Source organism: Ambystoma mexicanum, chromosome 3q (genome assembly GCF_040938575.1).
Source record: "Ambystoma mexicanum isolate Mex_15411 chromosome 3q, UKY_AmexF1_1, whole genome shotgun sequence".
NCBI lineage: Eukaryota > Metazoa > Chordata > Amphibia > Caudata > Ambystomatidae > Ambystoma > Ambystoma mexicanum.
This window is the reverse complement of record NC_090926.1, coordinates 1,249,128,758-1,249,147,182: the sequence shown is the minus strand read 5'-3', so window position 1 is coordinate 1,249,147,182 and position 18,425 is coordinate 1,249,128,758. Positions and strand designations below refer to the sequence as shown.

The following is an 18,425-nucleotide window of genomic DNA, read 5'->3' as shown; positions in this document are numbered from 1 at the left end:
CTTACTCTTCCATCCCAGCCCCCTTCCTTCATACAAAAGGGAAGATACCACTCTTCCTTCCCTGCTGCGGTGGGGCAGTATGAACAACAGATAAAGTCTACTCCAAACTGGGAATCCAATTAGGAGCATGATGTTTACAAAAGCTATGCAGTGTTGCCCATGAGGCAGTTTCGCAGATTACATCCATGTTGGTGTCATTGAAAGGTCCCTGGCACTCCCTAGTGCCTGACCACATACATGTCTTCAGGTGGTGGAATGCACTTAACTTAGCCCTCAGAACTCGGCAAAGTACCCATTGGCTACAGAATGTGCGATTCCTCCTTCCCTGCGGAAGGGTCACCATACATGGCAAAGACTCTCCCAAGAATAGGTAGGCACTACATTTAAGATTCTTCCTCAAATGAAATTATGGAGAGTCCTTTCTGCATTGGACAAAACAGACTGAACAGAAAGTAGAGAGGCCAGCGGGCATGGTGATATGGAACTCTGATACGAATTTAGTCTTAGAGCAAGAAAGCGCCTGGAGGACTTTCTCATCTTTATTGAAAAACAATGCAATCAATCTTCATGATGGTGATTCATATTTTGAATGTCTGACTTGTCCAGCCAAGGCAATTTCCAAGGAGTAGCTAGGCAGAGTCATCGGCACCCCCCAGCATCCTGTGCCCAATCTCAATGGCGTACGTTCTTTTTGGTCACCCTAAAGAGGTCCACATTGCGATCTGAAGAGCCAAGGAGACCTATTCTAGACCTGTGCTCTTCAAACTGCCGGGCTGAATCACAGTGTGGGACCTCACACAGGAGGAATGCTGACACCAGGCAAGACTTAAGCAATACTCACCCGTCCATGTGCTAGAACCGGTGGTAACGGCCCGGGGAATGAGTTGATAGACTCAGGAATGGGTGAATATTGAGATTAGCACCCTGGGTTGTCAATCCACTAACCTGGGGTGCTGATAGACATGTCTTTTGTATGAATGAACGGGATGCCTCGCAGCGACCCGTTCATTCATATAAAATAACTGATACAAGATGGTTGCCACAGAACTGGTAGACGGGACTCCAAGCATAGTGCCTCTTCCATTTTCATGGCGGCCAGCATGAACACAGAGCGCTGCTGAAGGCATCATGTGAGGGTGGGGATGGATGGGAAATTGAAGGGGAAGTGATGTTGAGGGGGAAGATGGCGTGGCAGGAGAAGCAGCCCCTACCTCTATTCCTACGCAAACACCTACCTCTATTCCTCTCCCCTCCCCGTGCTATATATCTCCTGACGTTTCGGGAAAGCAAAGGCCGAGTACACATACATTCAATCATTTAGAAAGTGGCTGCTCTTTTAGGAAGCGCTGGGGATTACCTTGAAAACGCGGATGCTCTGTGTTTCTGGAGTCACGTGACTTTGCACAGTGATCACTGTTATGGTCACGTGACGTGCATATGCGTATTTAGGCCCCGCCTTTCAGCTTCACTTTGCTTCTGAATTTGTTTCTTTGGCTACGTATTTTGTATGAATCTTGGCATTTACGACCCGGCTTGTTTTTTGGAATTCCTGCTTCTGGTTCCCCTGTCTGCCTTGGTTGCTGGTTTTGCTACGACTCTTGGAACGTTTTACGGACTATTTTTTGGATCACGGCTTCCTCTGTTTGGTTCTCAACCGCATCATTAATGACCCACCAAACTGTTTAAAGGACCTGCTTGCATATCGCTTCTACTGCTACATTGCCCTACGGATTTTTTCACCTGGAATTCTTCACGGTGTGTTTTGGACTTGTAATTCCTCAGTTGTTTTCTTTTTGAACTAGAGACGCTCAATGTTCTAGCCGTCCGCACGCCGTCGGTTTTAGGTGGACCCGAACTTCCTTGTTGGATTGTTGTTTTAGGTGTCCTCGTGCCGGCAGTGGGTAGGTGGATCATTGCTTCAAGTTCCCACTTCATTATTTCATGGACATCATTGCTTCAAGCTCCTACATCATTTCTTTCTGGACAATCATGTATCCATGTAGTCTACAACAACTCACATGTGGTAAGACAGTTCCATTATTTACATTCCAGTAGAATTCTGTTTCCTTGCTCTGGTCATTTATTCAATTCATTTCTGTTGGAATTTAGACGCCATTTATCTATTCATTGGAATAGCCACATTCTGCAGTTCAAGTTTTCATTCAGATACTATATTCTTAAGTATCGGATATTTGCTAACTCTCCGTCTCCTACTATTACTAATTTGTTGTTCCTTTGCAGGCTGGCTGGTTCTGGTGGCGTCCACTCATCTTTTGGTCAATTGACCGTTCAGGGAGTTCATTTGATTCCTCTGATAGGTACATTGACAAAAAGAACTCGTCATCTACACGACAAGTTCAAATCTCAAGCCAGAGTTCTTCCAGTTGATCAAGGAAGGGCTCTGTTGTTACACTTGGAACGCAGGCTTGGATCACAGGATTCAGCCCGCAATCCGAGCAAGCTGATTGGTTGCTCCCCCCCACCCCGGCTGCCAATTACCTGCAAAGATGGGAAAGTGAACAGGAGTTATCAATGGGGACCCTGTATTTATGGTCAACCATGAACATAACACCAAGGCATCTTGACCACATCCTCCAGTGCACGTATGCCTATGTTGTTAGGCTGTATTGTCCCTTTGTTATAGTCCTATCTTTAACTTCCACGAGTACCAGGTTGAAGTCCTGCCCAATTATTATTCTTCCTCATTTGAGACACACTGCAATGGGACTGCTCTACTTACCTATGTTCTCCTATTGTAAATAATCTCTGTTCAAAGGGCTTGCTTTCTTGTGGAATAAACAATCACTAACTAAACAGGACCTCAGACTGTTTCTGCGTGGCAGACACCACTCTTGGCTAGACCGGCCTGAGAGAAAAGTAAATCATGGTGTGTTTCCACAGCTGATGGAAATTCCTGCTCTTCTTCAGGGACCCTCCCGAATGGCCATTTCAAGCTGCCGTTGGGATCTGGACCCATGTCTGGGCCGGGTGGAGCATGGGAGGCCCAATGATCCGATTCACTGGTTGAAAGTGAGAGGCCGGTGGGAGACGCGCCAGAGAAATTGACATTGCCCAGGAAAGAGAGCGCTAGCAGAGCAACCATTGGTGGATATTGACCCAGAGCCAGAGGAGGAGGAACTGGAAGAGGAGAATTAATCTTTGTAACCTCCTGGACAGGATTCTTCATAAAGATCTAAAAGATGTAGGCCAAGAGCACCTGCCACAGGGTGTGGGGGGGGGACTGGCTGGAGGATATACTCAAGTGCCCAAGGAGAAGCAAAGATGTAGGCCAAGAGCACCTCCCACAGGGTGTGGGGGGGCTGGCTGGAGGATATACTCAAGTACCCAAGGAGAAGCAAAGATGTAGGCCAAGAGCACCTGCCACAGGGTGGGGGGGGGGGGCTGGCTGGAGGATGTACTGAAGTGCCTAAGGAGAAGCAGTTGTCAGCACTAGTAGGGGCAATCACAGTGGTTTCTGAGTCACACGGCATGCAAACTGCACAGGGAAGTACCCTGAATAGACCAGACGGCTAATCTGATAAGGAGGAAGGAAGTTCTTGTGAGACCCAGAAGGAGTCATTCTGGCAGGGAAGCAGTAGGAGACAGCAACCGCAACCTCTAAGAAGGAGTAGGGCGAGTAAGCTCTCATATGATCCAAATAGACCGTTGTGCCAGAGCAGGCTCTGCCAGGAAGCAGAGTTGCACCTCCTGGCCCAGGGACTCTTGAGGATATTCCTGCGACTTTGCGTCGCCTGTGGGGGATGACATTACAGCGACATGAACCTCCAGCGCCACCGGGAAGGTTAAAGAGTTGGGATTGGCAAAGATTGCTGTTGCACAGGCACTTGCTTGCACTTTCTGTGAGATGGATTCAAGCTTTTGCTTTTTGGGTGACCCCCGTTGGTCTTTAGTCCCTCACTGAAAGGGGGCTCAGAATGTACAGTCTCCTGGTCAGAGGCCTCCTCTGTGAGTGAATCACCCTCACTTTCACCCATGCTTCCGCCAACACGCTGCAGAGACAATGCCTGCGGAGTAAACTCCATCTGCATGCTGCCACTTTCCTGCGGTAGCGAATAATCGCAGTAAGTGTGGCACCATGGATGAAAGAGAATTGGAATGATTCGCTCAGCATCAGGCCAGTGCTGTGCCTGAGCATTCCAAGAAGGACTGTAGTAGAGGGGGAGAGGATGCAGAAAGAGTAGCTGGTGGGTGTGCGCGCCAGCGAGTGCTGGCTGAGCCGCTGACGATTAGGCAACCTCTTGGGCAAGGCCTGCTGAAGAAGGGGCTCCCGGCAGTACCAAAAGACCACCAGAGCATTTCCTGAAGGCAGTATAATGAAGGGAAGCCCACTTTGACAGGGTGTATCATATGCCTGCCATACAATGACAAACCGTGCTCAGCCTTCAGACTCTTGGGGTACATCGGATTACATGTCTGCCACGTATGGACTAACTCAGAGAAAGCCCTGCGTAGCGTGAGACAAGTTTAAGTAGGACATCCATAAGTATAGAACGTACCCATGTCATCTATTTCTGACTCAAACATTTGTGAAGAGCCCACGTCAAAGACTTTGTTTGAACTGTCTTTGGCGTGGGCTCCCCCTAAATGTCTTGTTTGAAGGCACTTTCTAGATCTTACTCCCTTGTGTGGCCCAGAAGCAGAAAAATGACAACAAAACGAGCCTTTTAAAGTCTGTTTTCAGAAGCACGAGAGAGAAACAGCTGCAAAAGAGTCCTTTATAAGTAGAAATCCTAAGAATTGGTCAACTATAAAATAGCGCTAGAAGCATCTGCTGAAAAGCAGGTCTGCAGAGGGAAGTGCATGGTCATTCCCCAGTGCAGAAGAAGCAGGACTGAGCTGGAAGGAACTGACTGTGAGTAAAGAGGCCAAGGCTTCGGAGCTCTAAAGGGCCAAAGCGGTATTACTCGCAGAAGGCACATCCCAAACGTACCACTGAAGGGACCCCAGGATGCACGAGATCATTCTTTCCAAGATGGAGGATCAGTCTTGGGCACAAGTGAGACAGGCGGCTCTTTGGATCTTCTTCAAATATGTTTCTGATATTCATAAACTCCTCCCAGGTTTTTATGCACGTCTTTGAATTCTATTTGCGCCCTCTATGACAGATTCAATAATGATGAAGAAATAGTGTTACGGGTAAGTAACCTTTGCTTTCATACCAAGGGCTTCGGGATCTGTGAGATCATTTGCTTACAGGCCTTAGGAGTCTGTGAGCTATGGATGTTGTGGCATACTGGCGAAAGGAAAGGGCAACTGATTTCAGAGCTTCCAAAAAACAGCGTATGGACCAGCTCCAATGCTGCCCTATTGGTACAGCCTTGGATCAGCCAGATCTGTCAAGCAAGGACCTCCCACATCAGTGAAGATCAGACTGGTACAACCTTTAGCCCTCCAAAGAAGCTAAACATCAACAGTGTAGCCCTCCCTCTTATAAGCATATCCGTGTCATAGGGTGCAAAACGGGCCTCCTGTTCATCCCTTCTTTCCATGAAAAAGCCAAAGTCGGGGAAGCTATTGTGGGCATATCGTAAAGTTGCTTTTTGTTTTTTTCTAACTTTCACTGAGGATATTAGTACTTGTGAAAGGTGCCAAATGAGACTATTGTAATGTGATGTGATGGCCTCAAACCATTCAGCCCTTAAGCAAAGGTGAAGTGTGTGTGTGTATAAATCCACTAAATGTTGCACATACGACACGCATTTGCACATACACAACTCAATCCACAGTGCAAGGATATGGCAGCCAGAAGCAGTGTCTACACTCCATGGTCACTCATCATCGAGCTTCTGAACAGGAGGGACCCCACATGACACAGGTGGAACCCAGAGCCCATCACATAGGATCCTTGGCCTCTCCGGTGTCAAAGTCAGAGAAAGAGGCCATTGGGTGTCAGAGCGAGCATGCAATGTCTGTATCCTGATTGTCTATGGGGTGTGGCTCTTCTTCTGTATGGCATTTTTGAAACATGCATACGGAATAGAGATAATCGTTGACCCCTGGGGAGGGCATAAGGGGCCAAAGGATGGCCTCACATTCTTGCTTCTGTCGTCCATGTGTTCTTTAAACTGGTGTGGATGGCATCATGGTGCTGGAGCCAGAGCTGAACAAAGCAAGGAGCAGAGGGAGGGGAACCAGTGCAAATGGAGCAGGATCGCTTCTATAGAGAAGGGAAGAACTCTGCCTAATCAGGGTGGGGTTCTAGATGCAGCTGCTTCTCCAGAGTCAAGAAAGGCCTATAGGTACAGCTGAGGTTTGAAGAGCAAAATGAGGTCAAGGATAAGCTGGGTCTTGGGGGTGGGAGAAAGGATTGGGTGATGGCTGGACCAAGAGTTTATGGGGCCCTAGGGAGTGTTGAGTAGTCCTCAAGGAACAGGATGGGTTCCTGATACAGCAGTGCCGTTAGAGCCAGGATAGGTTGATTACTGTTGCTGGATGATTCCAGGCCGACTGGAGTAATGGATGCATCTGAATCTCAACGGGAAGGTCACGAGTCTAGATGCAGCTAGACGTTCAGGAGAAGGATGGGGTTCAGCTAGGCTTCTATTTGGGCCCCTTCTTCTGGGCCAGAGTGGGCGATTGGTGGGCAGGAACCATGGACCTGCTTCCCCTTCTTCTTCTTGGGCGGGTCCTGCGCTTGGTCTTTGACTCAATGATCTGTTGGGACTGGCGCTTAAGGGCAGCCCGGGACACCACGTCCCCTTCTTCGTCCCCGCTGTCGTCATCATCTGTTAAGTGAAGAAAAGAAGTGTAAATAGGTATGAGGGGGACAGAGTGTAAAGCATTGTGGAAAAGAGGCACAGGCATCTGTGCACAACAAAAAGAGCATTCAGATGACGCTGTACAGATGGGCACATCTGGAAGAGATCACGCAGATAGGTGCATAGTCTTAAGGAGCAGTTACTTACCTGTAACAATAGTAGATAGCTGGAAAATCTGGCATGTAGGGACGCCTGGGTGAGGGTGCAGGGAGGGAAGTCTCTAAGCATAAGGAGCTTTGCCCTGGACCACAGAAGCTCTATCATTACACATGTTGCTAAGCCCAGGGAATATGAATCCAGGTAATCACTGAAGAACAACCATGTTCTCTCGGCTCAACCCAAGAGTGGGGCCCAACTGGATCAGAACGCAGGATCTGAAGGTCCTCCGAAGGACACAGCTAAACGACTGGTGCTCCACTGATAACACTGACTGCATTGTTGTTGGGTGCGGCCATAGCTCTCTTCCTCTGTTTTTGAATAGGATGAAACATTTGGACACTAATTCTGCCTCCAAATTAAGAATTGTTCTGAACTGATCTGTTTACCCGTTAAGGATATTGCTGTATAACATAGTGCGTTGCTGTCTTCTTATGAGGCTATTTTGTCAATTGTTTTTGTACTATTGTCAGGACTGACTAGTACTAGTTTCATAACAGGAAGAGTAACTAGATTAACATTGTGCCTTTAGAGCTGGCTGGGTTAGTTGTGCTTTCAGAACTGGCTGGTTTAGTAACAGGAAGAGTTTGTTCATAGAATTAACATTGTGCTAGCCCAAGTCAAGATGGAGTGAAAGAAACTTAATCTGATTGGTTAAAGAAACAATGATATGTTTGGTTGCCTGATTGGCGGAGAGGACAATGGGTTTGATTCTTGGGAGATGAGCAAGATTCTAAACTGCCTTTCATCCAGAGAAATTCAGTGGCTGGTTGTGTATTAGTTAAGCTCCTTAAGTAAGGCCTTTCCAGAGCTCAGAAAATCTACCAAAGAAGTAAGAATATCGTTTGCTGATCCAATTTGAACAAGAAGTCATCAGGTGGGATCGTTCTTTTAAAGATTTTGAGATTGTCACAGTGAACTTTCATTTTCTTTTATAAGAAAACTTAAAGAGTAAAAAAGTTTCAAGTTCATTTGAGAAAAGAGACATTACAGTTAAAGTTATTATAAGGAAAACAAGCTTGAAGATTGTGCGTAGGATTTTAAAGTTGATTAACTGCGTGTAATGTTCTTCAAGACTGTTTAATGTGTGCGCGAGCTCGCAAGTTGTCGTTTGCGTGTTCTTTTTAAAGTGCGTGTACATTTTTTACGTGAAAGACGTTTCCTGAGAAAGCGCGTGTGGTTTGCGATAGAGCGCGTGCCAAAAAGAATTGCGCGTGTGAATTTTAGCGCGTGTACATTTTTCACGTGAAAGTCGTTTCCTGAGAAAGCGCGTGTGGTTGCGATAGAGCGCGTGCCAAAAAGAATTGTGCGTGTGAATTTTAGCGCGTGTACATTTTTTTTCACGTGAAAGTCGTTTCCTGAGAAAGCGCGTGTGGTTTTGCGATAGAGCGCGTGCCCTAAAGAATTGCGCAAGTTAACTTTAACGCGTGTATATTTTTTACGCGAAATACGTCTCAAGAGAAAGCGCGTGTTGGGTTGCGATAGAGCGCAAGTCCATTTTTATCAGCGCGTGTTATTTTTTATCGCGTTTACGTATTTTTTTACGCGCGCGGGTTTGTAAAATAATCGCGTGTGTATTTTACATGCAAGGACAATTCTTCACGTCTTCTGATTTCACGTGTTTATCGCACACGCTAGTAAAGGAAGAAACTATACGTTCTTTGTGTAAATGTGTAAATAAGGAAAACAATTCACACGCAGAAAGAAAGCAGTATTCCAGGAAGTTAAAGAATATAATTTAAAGTAATCTATGCAAATAGAACTCAATGTTTTCAGAGAAAGACTGCAATTTATATAAGCATTAAAAACTACATAAGATCAGAAGAACTTTGAAGTAAGAAGAATATCTAATTCTAAAAAGATGTTGCAAAGGCCATCACTTTAGGATTCTAAAGAGACTAGGTTGGCTTGAACTATTTGCACAATACAAGATATATTTACAAGATATTCCACAAAGAATATTAACCTCAAAGTCTTTTACTGAGGTTTAAGAGGTAAAGAGTTTAGAGTTTATTTAGCATAAGTTAGAAAAGAAGTTTTCTTATTATATTAGTAACCTGGTGTATTTGTTTATCACAGATACCAGAGCCTACCAGACGGTTGAAGGGCAGCTGTGTCTCCGTTGTTATTTTCTCCAAATTCCCCTTTCCCTTTCTTGGGGTTTTCAGCTCAGCTTTTATTTAAGGGTTGAGAGGTGAACTCCTGGTGAGGGTCTGTGGGGCCAGCATCAGCTCCTGTGGAATTCAGTCAAGCCGGACCCTGACAACTATAGACCTTCCATTTTCTTTAGTTACTTATGTATTTTGTAATTGTTTGTATGTCGGCGCTCTTAAGCCTTAGGGTCAGAGATGCGCGGTATAAATACATTTCTATTTTATTCGATTCTAGTGTACGCATCCCGCACCCTGACCATAATAAAAAAACCTACATTTGAACAATTGGAAAACAAAAACCCTTGAACCATCATTCGGAGTCTGGGAGTTATTGAAGCCATCCAGGACAGAATGCATTGAGGAATCTCAGATTATGTGATCTTTTGGAATACAAGAGACTGTCCACCTACCAATTGTAGCCTCAGCTGCTTTGTGCACAGGAATAAGTGCACTTTATATGACAGAAGATGGGGGTCTAAGCTTGAATACGAGGAGAACAATTTCTTAATTCCAGCGAAATCCCATTAATCATTTTGGAATGAAGGATGGTAAGAGCAATGCTGGCTGAGGTGACAGCGAGCGAGTGAGCTGCTTCCTGAGTCAGGAGATCCAAAGCACACAGAGATAAAGTTAAAGGTTCAAATGACTTACCCGCATTGAAAACAAAAACCAAATGCAGGCACTCGAGACCTCCCGGTCTCCCCCGCCCCCACCACGGGGACCTATCAGGTGATGAATACTTGTCGGTGGCAAAGGAAACAGAGTGGGCATGGGTTGTGCTCAGCGAGTGGCACCTTTTGTCAGATGGTGCATGTCTGTACATTACTGGGAGACACTCACTCTGTAGACAGATGCTATAGGTGTCTGTACCAAGTGAAGGGCCCCATCAGTCAGAGAGGTGTCCGTGCACAGGGATTTACCCATTTCCCACATGGCATATCTACCTTTTCCCAGTGAGAGGAAACCTTTCTAAGATAGCAGACGAGCCTGGGCTCTGTAAGAGACTGCTTCTTGCTGCCACTGGGAATCTATGATGGTGGCAAGTAAGCGAGCATACCTGGAGCAAGGCCCTACTGCGCGCTGCAGAGCCTGCTTCTCTTGGACAAGCTTACCTTCGAATATGTCCTGCTTTGAGGTTGTGGGCAGCTTGACCCGGATATTGAAGTCTGGGAGCTTCCCTTCAATGCTGGTGTGGAACTGTAAGAGAGCACAGAGTTTAGTCAACAGCGATGCACAGTGAAGGTTGTAGAACGGGGAGGAAAGTTATTTATACATAGGTTTCCCTCCTCTACCAATCACCATCTCAGTTTTTACCGGCTAACCCCATCTGCCACTGTATTAATGTCTATCCCCCAGCTGTAATCTAGGAGTAGGGTGCCTGTTTTCCCTTCCTCCCCAATAGCCTCACCTCTTCTTCCTCCATCTGCTTGACCAGCTCATGAATGTCTTTGTCCTCCAGCTCTTCAAGGAGCCTCATCAGCTTCTCCTCGGTGGCCGCGAGCAGGTCTAACACATACTCTTCCGAGTCCACAGAGAGGGCCAAGGCAGGAGCGCGGCTCTTGGGCTAGGAGTGAATGTAAAGTGGGAATTAGTTCCTTTATAAAGGGTTTACAGAAGGGGTGGGAAACACAAGTACATGGGTGGGGTGACAGGTCCATCTGAGGTTCGCTTTATGAAGAGTAGCTCTAGGGTGAAAGATCTGCTGGGGCCGGGTTTAGAGGTTGCACCATTTAGAGGATGGGTATTGTAGGTTTGGGATTTGGAGAACTACTTTTCATGTGCTGTGATTAGGAATTATGATTGGTTATTTATAACATGCTTAATACCCAAAGGTTTCCAAGCACGGACCCGGGGATCAAACCTGTCTTGCTCTGTGTCATCTTGATTTCAAGTCGAGCGCGTTGCCCCTGAGCTATCCCCACGATACAGCTGAATTCCCTGGTGCTGAGACGGCGTGAACTTTAGTCCAAGGGCCAAGAAGCAGAATCGAGAGTCTATATACAGGAGAATCTGTGACCTAGAACCACATGGCCTATCGGGTGTGGTTCACACCCGATTACAGGAACCAGGATGTGTGTGGGTGGGAGAATGGGTAGTAACATGCAAACCACACAGTGCTAGATGGCACGCTGTGCAATCAGGCTTTACATGTGGTGTTCCCCATGAGTATCCAGCGACTCATTGGTGAAAGGGGGGAGTGTGTGGCAGTTCACGTTTCTGAAGATATATTGGTGTGATGGACCTCCCTAGGGCTGGATTTCTGATGAGTGTCTCCATAATGAAGCCAATCTCTAGAGTAATGTATTTGTGGAGGAATTCTGGCGTGTTAGATCTTCTGGAGTTTGGCGAGTATCTTTGGGTAAGTGATCCTTGTGGAGTGGTTACCATACAGATCCTCCTCTGAAATAGATTTGATAGCGTATCTCTGGTGGATGGATCCCTCTAAGGTTGGGTTCCTGAAGGATATCTGTGAAGTGATCACTGAAAACTCGGCCATAGAAAGCGAGAGCGGAGTTACTCAGGGTAATCTAGCTCCACGTGTTAGTTTTCCATACAATATCAATGGTCTGGGTGAGGGATAACTTATGTATGGGTTTTTGAGGAGTATCTCTGAGGGCATGGAATGCCAGGGTTTGGGTTTTTAAAGATTAACCTTTGGATGTTAGGTTGTGCTGTGTTTGAGTCCCTGAGGAGAATGTTTAGTGAGGTGAGTCTTCCCATGGTGAGTTTCAGAAGAAGGCATCTGCGGTGATGGTTCTCCTGAAGATGGCATTCCTAAGGAGGATCTCAGGCATGATGGGTCCAGCTAGTATAGGGTCTCTTAGAAGAATCTCTGGCTCACGTACCAGCTTGACGTGCTGCAGTTTGTTGGCCAGGTGCTCCACTCCGGCCTTCGCGGATGATAAGACCCGGGTCACTCTTTCCAGGTTCTCCTTGGCCTTCTCACGTCGGGCTTCCTCCTCCTTCAGGTGACTTTCCATGCCCTCCAGGATCTGTTGCCCACTGGGGAGAGAAAGAAGCAGATAAGTCGTGCTGTTAGGGGGCAGCATCATGGCAGGGTTGGCACATTCAGGCCTCTTCGAGGCAACAGACACGGGAAATACTGGTCTAGAGACCCTTCGATCATTGTCTCCTCTGGAAGAAGGGCCTCTTGTGATTGGCCAGGCCATGGCTTTACACTGTTTGGACCCTCTGTTAAAACTGGCAGCAAGATTTTATTTCTGCTGCAAGTTCCCTACAGAAATATAGTTGTACTTGCCACATGCTCTGAACAATAGATGAGGCAGGGACATGGAGGTAAAATGGGTGTGATGAGGGGATCAGGGGAGGGGTGGCCGTGAAGGGGCAAGGGGATTTAGGGGGACCCCCATTAAAAAACAATATTCAAAGTAAAAATGTGAAGTAAATTACAACAAAGTAATTTAGTTCGTGGAAATGACATGGAACCATTGAGCAAGTGGCTGTGCTGGAATTGCCGCCTTCAATACTTTGCTAGAGTATGGAGTGGGCTTTGGGCACTATTCAAACGCACCAGGCTTTACTGGAGCTTATATCTCCACCTTACGTGGTCTACTCTTCAAAGAACATTTCACAAATGGCTGATGGCTCCCCTCAACCCTACTTCTCCCCCTCTGATTCTCCCCCTCATTCCTGGCTCACCTATCCATTCCAGCCGCTCTGCAATCCTTGCACCCTCTATGCACAGCACACCCTTGCTTCCCAGCTAGAAGTGTTCTTTATACATTCCATACAGAAACACATACATATTGTGAACTCTCAGAAGAAGCACCCAGCAAAACGGTTTATCTACCAGACCCTAGACAGCTTCTTTGCCTTCTGCTGGGAGTGAATTCCTCTGGTGACTGTGACGAATCAGAGATGATTACCCCAGAATCCCTGGCCGGGGCGCTTCTCATGTGGCATGGGAAAGGCAGAGGAATGGGAAAACCCCATTGATAACTTTCTCAGAGACTCTACAATCTTAATGGCCTATTGTAAAATTGAGAAAGAAAGAAAGAAAGGAGTAATTTGAACATTGAGGACTTCAAGTCCCACAATGCCCAAAGGACTGGGACGAAGAAGAGGGATGCAGAGGCACAGGATTGCAAGTTGCAGTCTAATGATACCATGACCCACATGTGAGTGAGACTGGGAAGTATAAGAAGCCCCCTCAGGTGCAGGCCATACAGAAAAGTAGTGGGAGGTGGAGTGATTGCAGTAACTCCACTTTGCAGTTGCAGTTGCAGCAGAAGTTGAAGGAGAGCAGAGACACCAGAGCCACCATCATTTGTCGATCAGATGCCAGTTCTGATCACGCCTGCAGAGGTTGCGCAGCAAGAAGCGTTGTTTTTGAAAGCTTTCCCCCAGAAGTTTGTGAATGCAGAAGTCATGCAGCGGGAAGCATTACATTGAAAAGCTTCCCCCCCATTCTAAATTGGGCTTCAGTGGCAGGCGAGCACCGGAGTGCGCATGGAGCGAGGAGCCCTCCTTTCCTGACCGGTGTGGGCCACGGGAAGCATAACGAAGCATTCTGCCGGGCCGGGCGAAGCGGAAGACCGGAAGGCAGCGTAGTGAGCGGACGCCTATGCAGTGAGTTCACTAGTGTTGTGTGACCCAGGAACGCTCTGTGATCGCCTGCTGGTACGGTCTAATCATTTTTAATACCAAACTGATACAAAGAAGCTAAAGTTGCAGAATAATGAGAACTGTTATTGCCAAGAGAGGGCAAATTGTTTATAAACCCTAATGCCAAAATCGTAAAGAAGGAATAGTTGGAAGTAGCCTAAACAAGCATTGTTCAAGCCAAAGAAGAGCAAGTGTGAGAAAATCAGCATTTTGTTAATTTAAGAGTGGGAAAACAAGAGTGGCAGGAGAGCTGTCTTCCTGATAGGAAGTATTCAGGCGGAGAGGAGCATAACCTGCATTGCATGTGGCAATCACAAGTGTGGACCAAACAGCACCAATGTGTTTCATGTCTTCCCCGAAGAAGTAGTCAAAACTGATGTTGTGGAAAGTCAAGAGAGTTTGCCAAGTTGTTTGAAGTAAAACTTTACCACGGAAGTACTTGTAGTAATTAGGAGTTTCATGGAGTCCTTCCTGGCAGGCGAGTGGACCAGGAAGAAGTAATGGAAGTACTGTGTTGTGGTTAAATACTGTAAAGAAGAAGAAGTGGCAAGGCCACTAAAGTATTTTGTGAACTGTTGCAGAATCATCCTGACAAGAGAAATGTTGTTGATACAGATGAATTGTGGACCTATATTTGTGTTCTGAGAAGAAGTTGTGTTGGACTCTCTGTCTTCAAGTGGAGGGATAAAGACTTGTGGAATATTTAGAACTGTCGGCCAAGTCCATGAGAGAGACTCGTTGGAGCAAGAAGAACTTTATTTGAACTTTGTTGCAAGATGGAACTTTCCAATTGTGAACTGTTGATTGCACATCCTGTTTGAATCTGGAGAAGGGGAACCCGCCCAAGTTACCAGGAGAAACAGTTATCAGGCTTTGAACATAACTGTTTTTTTAAAAAATATTTTAATTGCCATACATTACCTTGTTAAACATGTTATATATATAAGTGTGAAGGACAGTTTCCTTTTGTTAGAGTGTTTCCTTTAGTTTATTTTGATAGGCAGGGAAATACTCGTCAGGGTAGGGATAGTGCGGCGTTTGTCAAAGCCTTTTGAGTTAATAAAATGGCATCCTATGAAAAACCTCTAACAAGTTATCTGCCTCACATTTGTGACCGCTCACATGAACCATGCCTATGCATCGGACTAGCTTCAGCTCCCTCATCTCTGACTGGCTCACGCTGAAGCCCTGCATAACGCCCCACTCAATGAACACTTACAAACTGCACTTACAAACATAGGCCTGCTTAGTTAAAAAATAAAAAGGTTGTTGCTGATGCGTGCATTCGCATATTCATGCATGTGTGGCGATATAGGCCTACGGGTGTATGAAAACTCTGACCCTCTTAGACCATCACTCCCCCAAATCACCCTCATCCAATGATGTACCCCTAGGCTGCCCAGTAAGGGCGAGTGATTGTGAGGGTGGGGCGCCTACCTCTGGAACATAGATGACATCTCATTCATTCTGGTTGATCAGGCGGGCTGCTGAAATCGTTACTCTTCTGAATGCAACACCTTGCTTTACGGTTCGGAGATTGGGCCCTTTCCGCGAGCAAATCTGCATCAACAAGACCTCACAGGAAACTTGCTGCCTTTAATTTTGCCTTTGTTCTGTTCGCTAAGCCTGCACATGCAAAACTATTCATGTGATGACTGTAACCTTCTACCGCTGTAAGTAACCACTGTAACCACTTTCTTAAGCAAAAAGCACCTAGATGCCTCTGGGTTATGTGCGCTATATAAATGGCAAATCAATAAATAAAAACATGAATTTTAAAGATATGGTTCTGAGGAATTTGAGGACATTTTCTTTCTGATTTTCCATCCTTCCTCATGTTATGTTATATTATCACTAAATATTGTCTAGAAGTGCCGATTACTCTACTTCTTTGCTGTATGCCTTGTGTGTTCAAATATAAATATGACGTGCTTCCATATGAGACAACCAGGAGGCTCAAAGCAGGTTCCTCCTGCCTCATCTGCACCTTGCCCATTTTATCCAGTGGCTTTTTTCCTGGGCTTGACGAGAATCAGATTCACGCACAAGGATCCCAGTGGCAGACTGCAGAGAGGAACAGTCTGGCGAAGGTCCCTGCCTGTCCCTGTGGGTAGTGGATGCGCAGGCTCCACCCTCAGCAGCATGATGCCAGGTCTTGGGGAGAACACAGGGGGTTGACACGACAGGATGCCTCAGACCTTGGGCCCTCACCTTGACCAAGGCCTGAGGCAGGGGAATAGCACTGGAAGAATAACGTTGATGGCGCTGCCCCTTTAAGGCATGTTATGTAATGTTGCCTATACCGCGCACCATTACCATTTACATGATCTCCAGGCTCTCATGTGGCTCTGTAAGAAAGGGGGCTGGGCAGGTTAGAGAGGGAAGAGGGATAGGATAGAGGTTGTGCTCTTCTGTTGATGCTTGGAGAACCAGAAGGAACTGGCATCTGTGTGTGTTGACTTTCTAAGTCTGCTTTGATTGTGTGCACTGGCTTGTTGTGTCCGGGGGGGTTAGGCCCAGTGTTTTGGTTGTTTGTTGTTTGCAGGTGGTTCTTGTGGTGGGTGTGTGGTTGTTTGGAGCATGGGTACAGGGTACAGGAAAGGGGGGAATAGGACGCCTCACCATTGGTTGCCTCACCCCCCACTACCCAAGACCCCCCACCCAGGTGTTCCTCCAACACTGGTCCACCCCCAGGGTGTGGATCCAAAGGCGATGGCCGTGCCCTGGCCACCTAAGAGAGAGATCCCCAGGGACTAGAAAGTAGGCCACCCTTTGGGATCTCACAGTATTCAAATGAACCTTTAGACAAAAGTGAACTCGATCGAAGAAGGTCTTCAGAAGTCAGGAGAGGTTCAATTAAACACAGTAGCCAAAAGGTCACCTCCAAGCTTGAAGCAGGGGTATTTAGGTAATCTAGGGAAGGTGGTATTATTGTTAAGAAGTGCCAGAACAAGTGACACCACTGCAGCCCGGGCCTCAGCCTCAAGGAAGGTGAGTGCCTGACAGAAAGGGGCGTGCCTGATCAGCATCTTGGCCACCCCTCAGGTGGCATATCCACTGCAGCTGGGCCCGGGCCAATGTCTTACGCCACTCCCCGTAGTTGGGGAGTGCCCAATGTGTTTTTAGCCCTTCTGGGGCTGCAATTTAAATCAAGGGGCCACCTCCTGCCTGTCAGTTAGCCCACCAGAACTTCCTCGGCCACACTGGGCAGACGTGGCCCAGATGGAGTGAGTAGTGGGTGGGGCCCCCAAGCTGCAAGTGAGTGCTGGGCTGCATCTTGCCAAGCAGCCCAGCTCAAGTAAGACTTTGGGGCCTCCATCCCTGCCTGCTGCTACGTCACCTGCTTCAGTAGCGCCACCACAGGAGAGCACAGAGAGAAAGGAACGTTGAGACCAGCAGCCACCTTGAGACAACCCTTGCTAGGTTGCCTTGCAAGTAAGGTCTTTAAATCGTTTTTTTAATACAATACACTGTATAGACTTTGTATATATTTTTATTATTTGAAGGACTCATTTTATATTTTTGTGTCTTAATTTTAGTAACGTAAACTGCTTAGGAGTAACGTAAGTTGTATATAGTGTCTTGTTTTGTGTTCTGCCCTTTGAAACCCTACTTGTGTACTGAAGAGGAAAAGTAAGCTTTTACCAACCTTTTTAGGAAAAAGTGAAAAAAGGTGAGTTTTGTGTGAAAAGGTGCAAACGGGCTTCCGCAAAGGTTGTTCCACACAGGATCAAACTGGCTTCTGCAAAGGTTGTTCCACACGGGACAATATCTTCATAGTTAATAGACTCATTGAGCAGGCTAAGGGCAAAAATAGGTTACCTCTTTACATGCTTTTTGTTGATTTTCCTTCAGCTTTTGACTCTGTTGAGAGGGTAAGACTATGGTCTAAACTTGAATTGCTTGGTATGTCATCTCATCTTCTATATGTCTGTAAAATGATATATGATGACAGGAAGGCCAGGATTCGCATTGATAATGAAGGCTCTATGTCTGAACCAGTTGCTATTGCAAAAGGGGTTAGACAGGGCTGTACCTTAGCACATACTCTTTATAATCTATTTAAGGCGGACTTTGGCAGTATATTTAAAGCCACGATGAATGCCTTCCCCCCCAGAATAGGCTCTCAAAAAATTGGCTGGATATGTTATGCCGATGATATTGTTATCTTTGATAACACCTATAGTGGCATTTGCAATAGCGCAACTGCTGTTTGTGACTATGCTGAGGCAAATGGGCTCACTATCAATCTGGGCAAAACACAGTTCATGGCTGTGGGCCGAAATAGCTGCAATAAGCAGGCGATTCCTTGCTCCTTGGGTGCAATCAGGAAAGTCAACTCCTATAAATATCTGGGTTATGAGCTTTGTGGGGATAGAGGGACCCTTAATAAGCTGGTTCAACAGAATAAAAGAGCCAACGTTATGGTCACTCTTACTGTTGTCATGTCTCTCTCAAAAAAGACAGCTGGATATAACCTCTTGGGAATCATCAATATTTATAAACAGAAATGTGTGGCTATGTTTCTATATACATTAGAGACCTCATTTTCGGACTGGTCAGATTGGGCTGATACCACAGAAGGAATCATATGGTGCAGACTACTGGGTCTGAATAACTATACTCCTATTCAGGCAGTTCATCTGGAAGTAGGGCTCATCTCTATGGCTAATCAAACTAAACATAATAGGGCTAAATTGTACATAAAAAA

The 18,425-nt window shown here is 46.4% G+C and overlaps 1 protein-coding gene across 2 annotated transcripts in view; it reads right to left on the bottom strand.

Annotated features, from left to right (window-relative positions):
* Positions 1-526: 526 nt before the first annotated feature.
* The window catches only part of ODAD3 (outer dynein arm docking complex subunit 3), a 125,962-nt gene continuing 108,063 nt past the window's right edge, over positions 527-18,425 (bottom strand). For both annotated transcript variants that reach the window (XM_069604228.1, XM_069604229.1), the window contains 4 exons: positions 11,935-12,091; positions 10,497-10,652; positions 10,201-10,285; positions 527-6,746 (listed from right to left, as the gene is read on the bottom strand). In XM_069604228.1, coding sequence (XP_069460329.1) covers positions 6,562-6,746; positions 10,201-10,285; positions 10,497-10,652; positions 11,935-12,091 — 583 coding nt within the window. In that variant the 3' untranslated portion in view covers positions 527-6,561. The remainder of the gene's footprint in view (positions 6,747-10,200; positions 10,286-10,496; positions 10,653-11,934; positions 12,092-18,425) is intronic.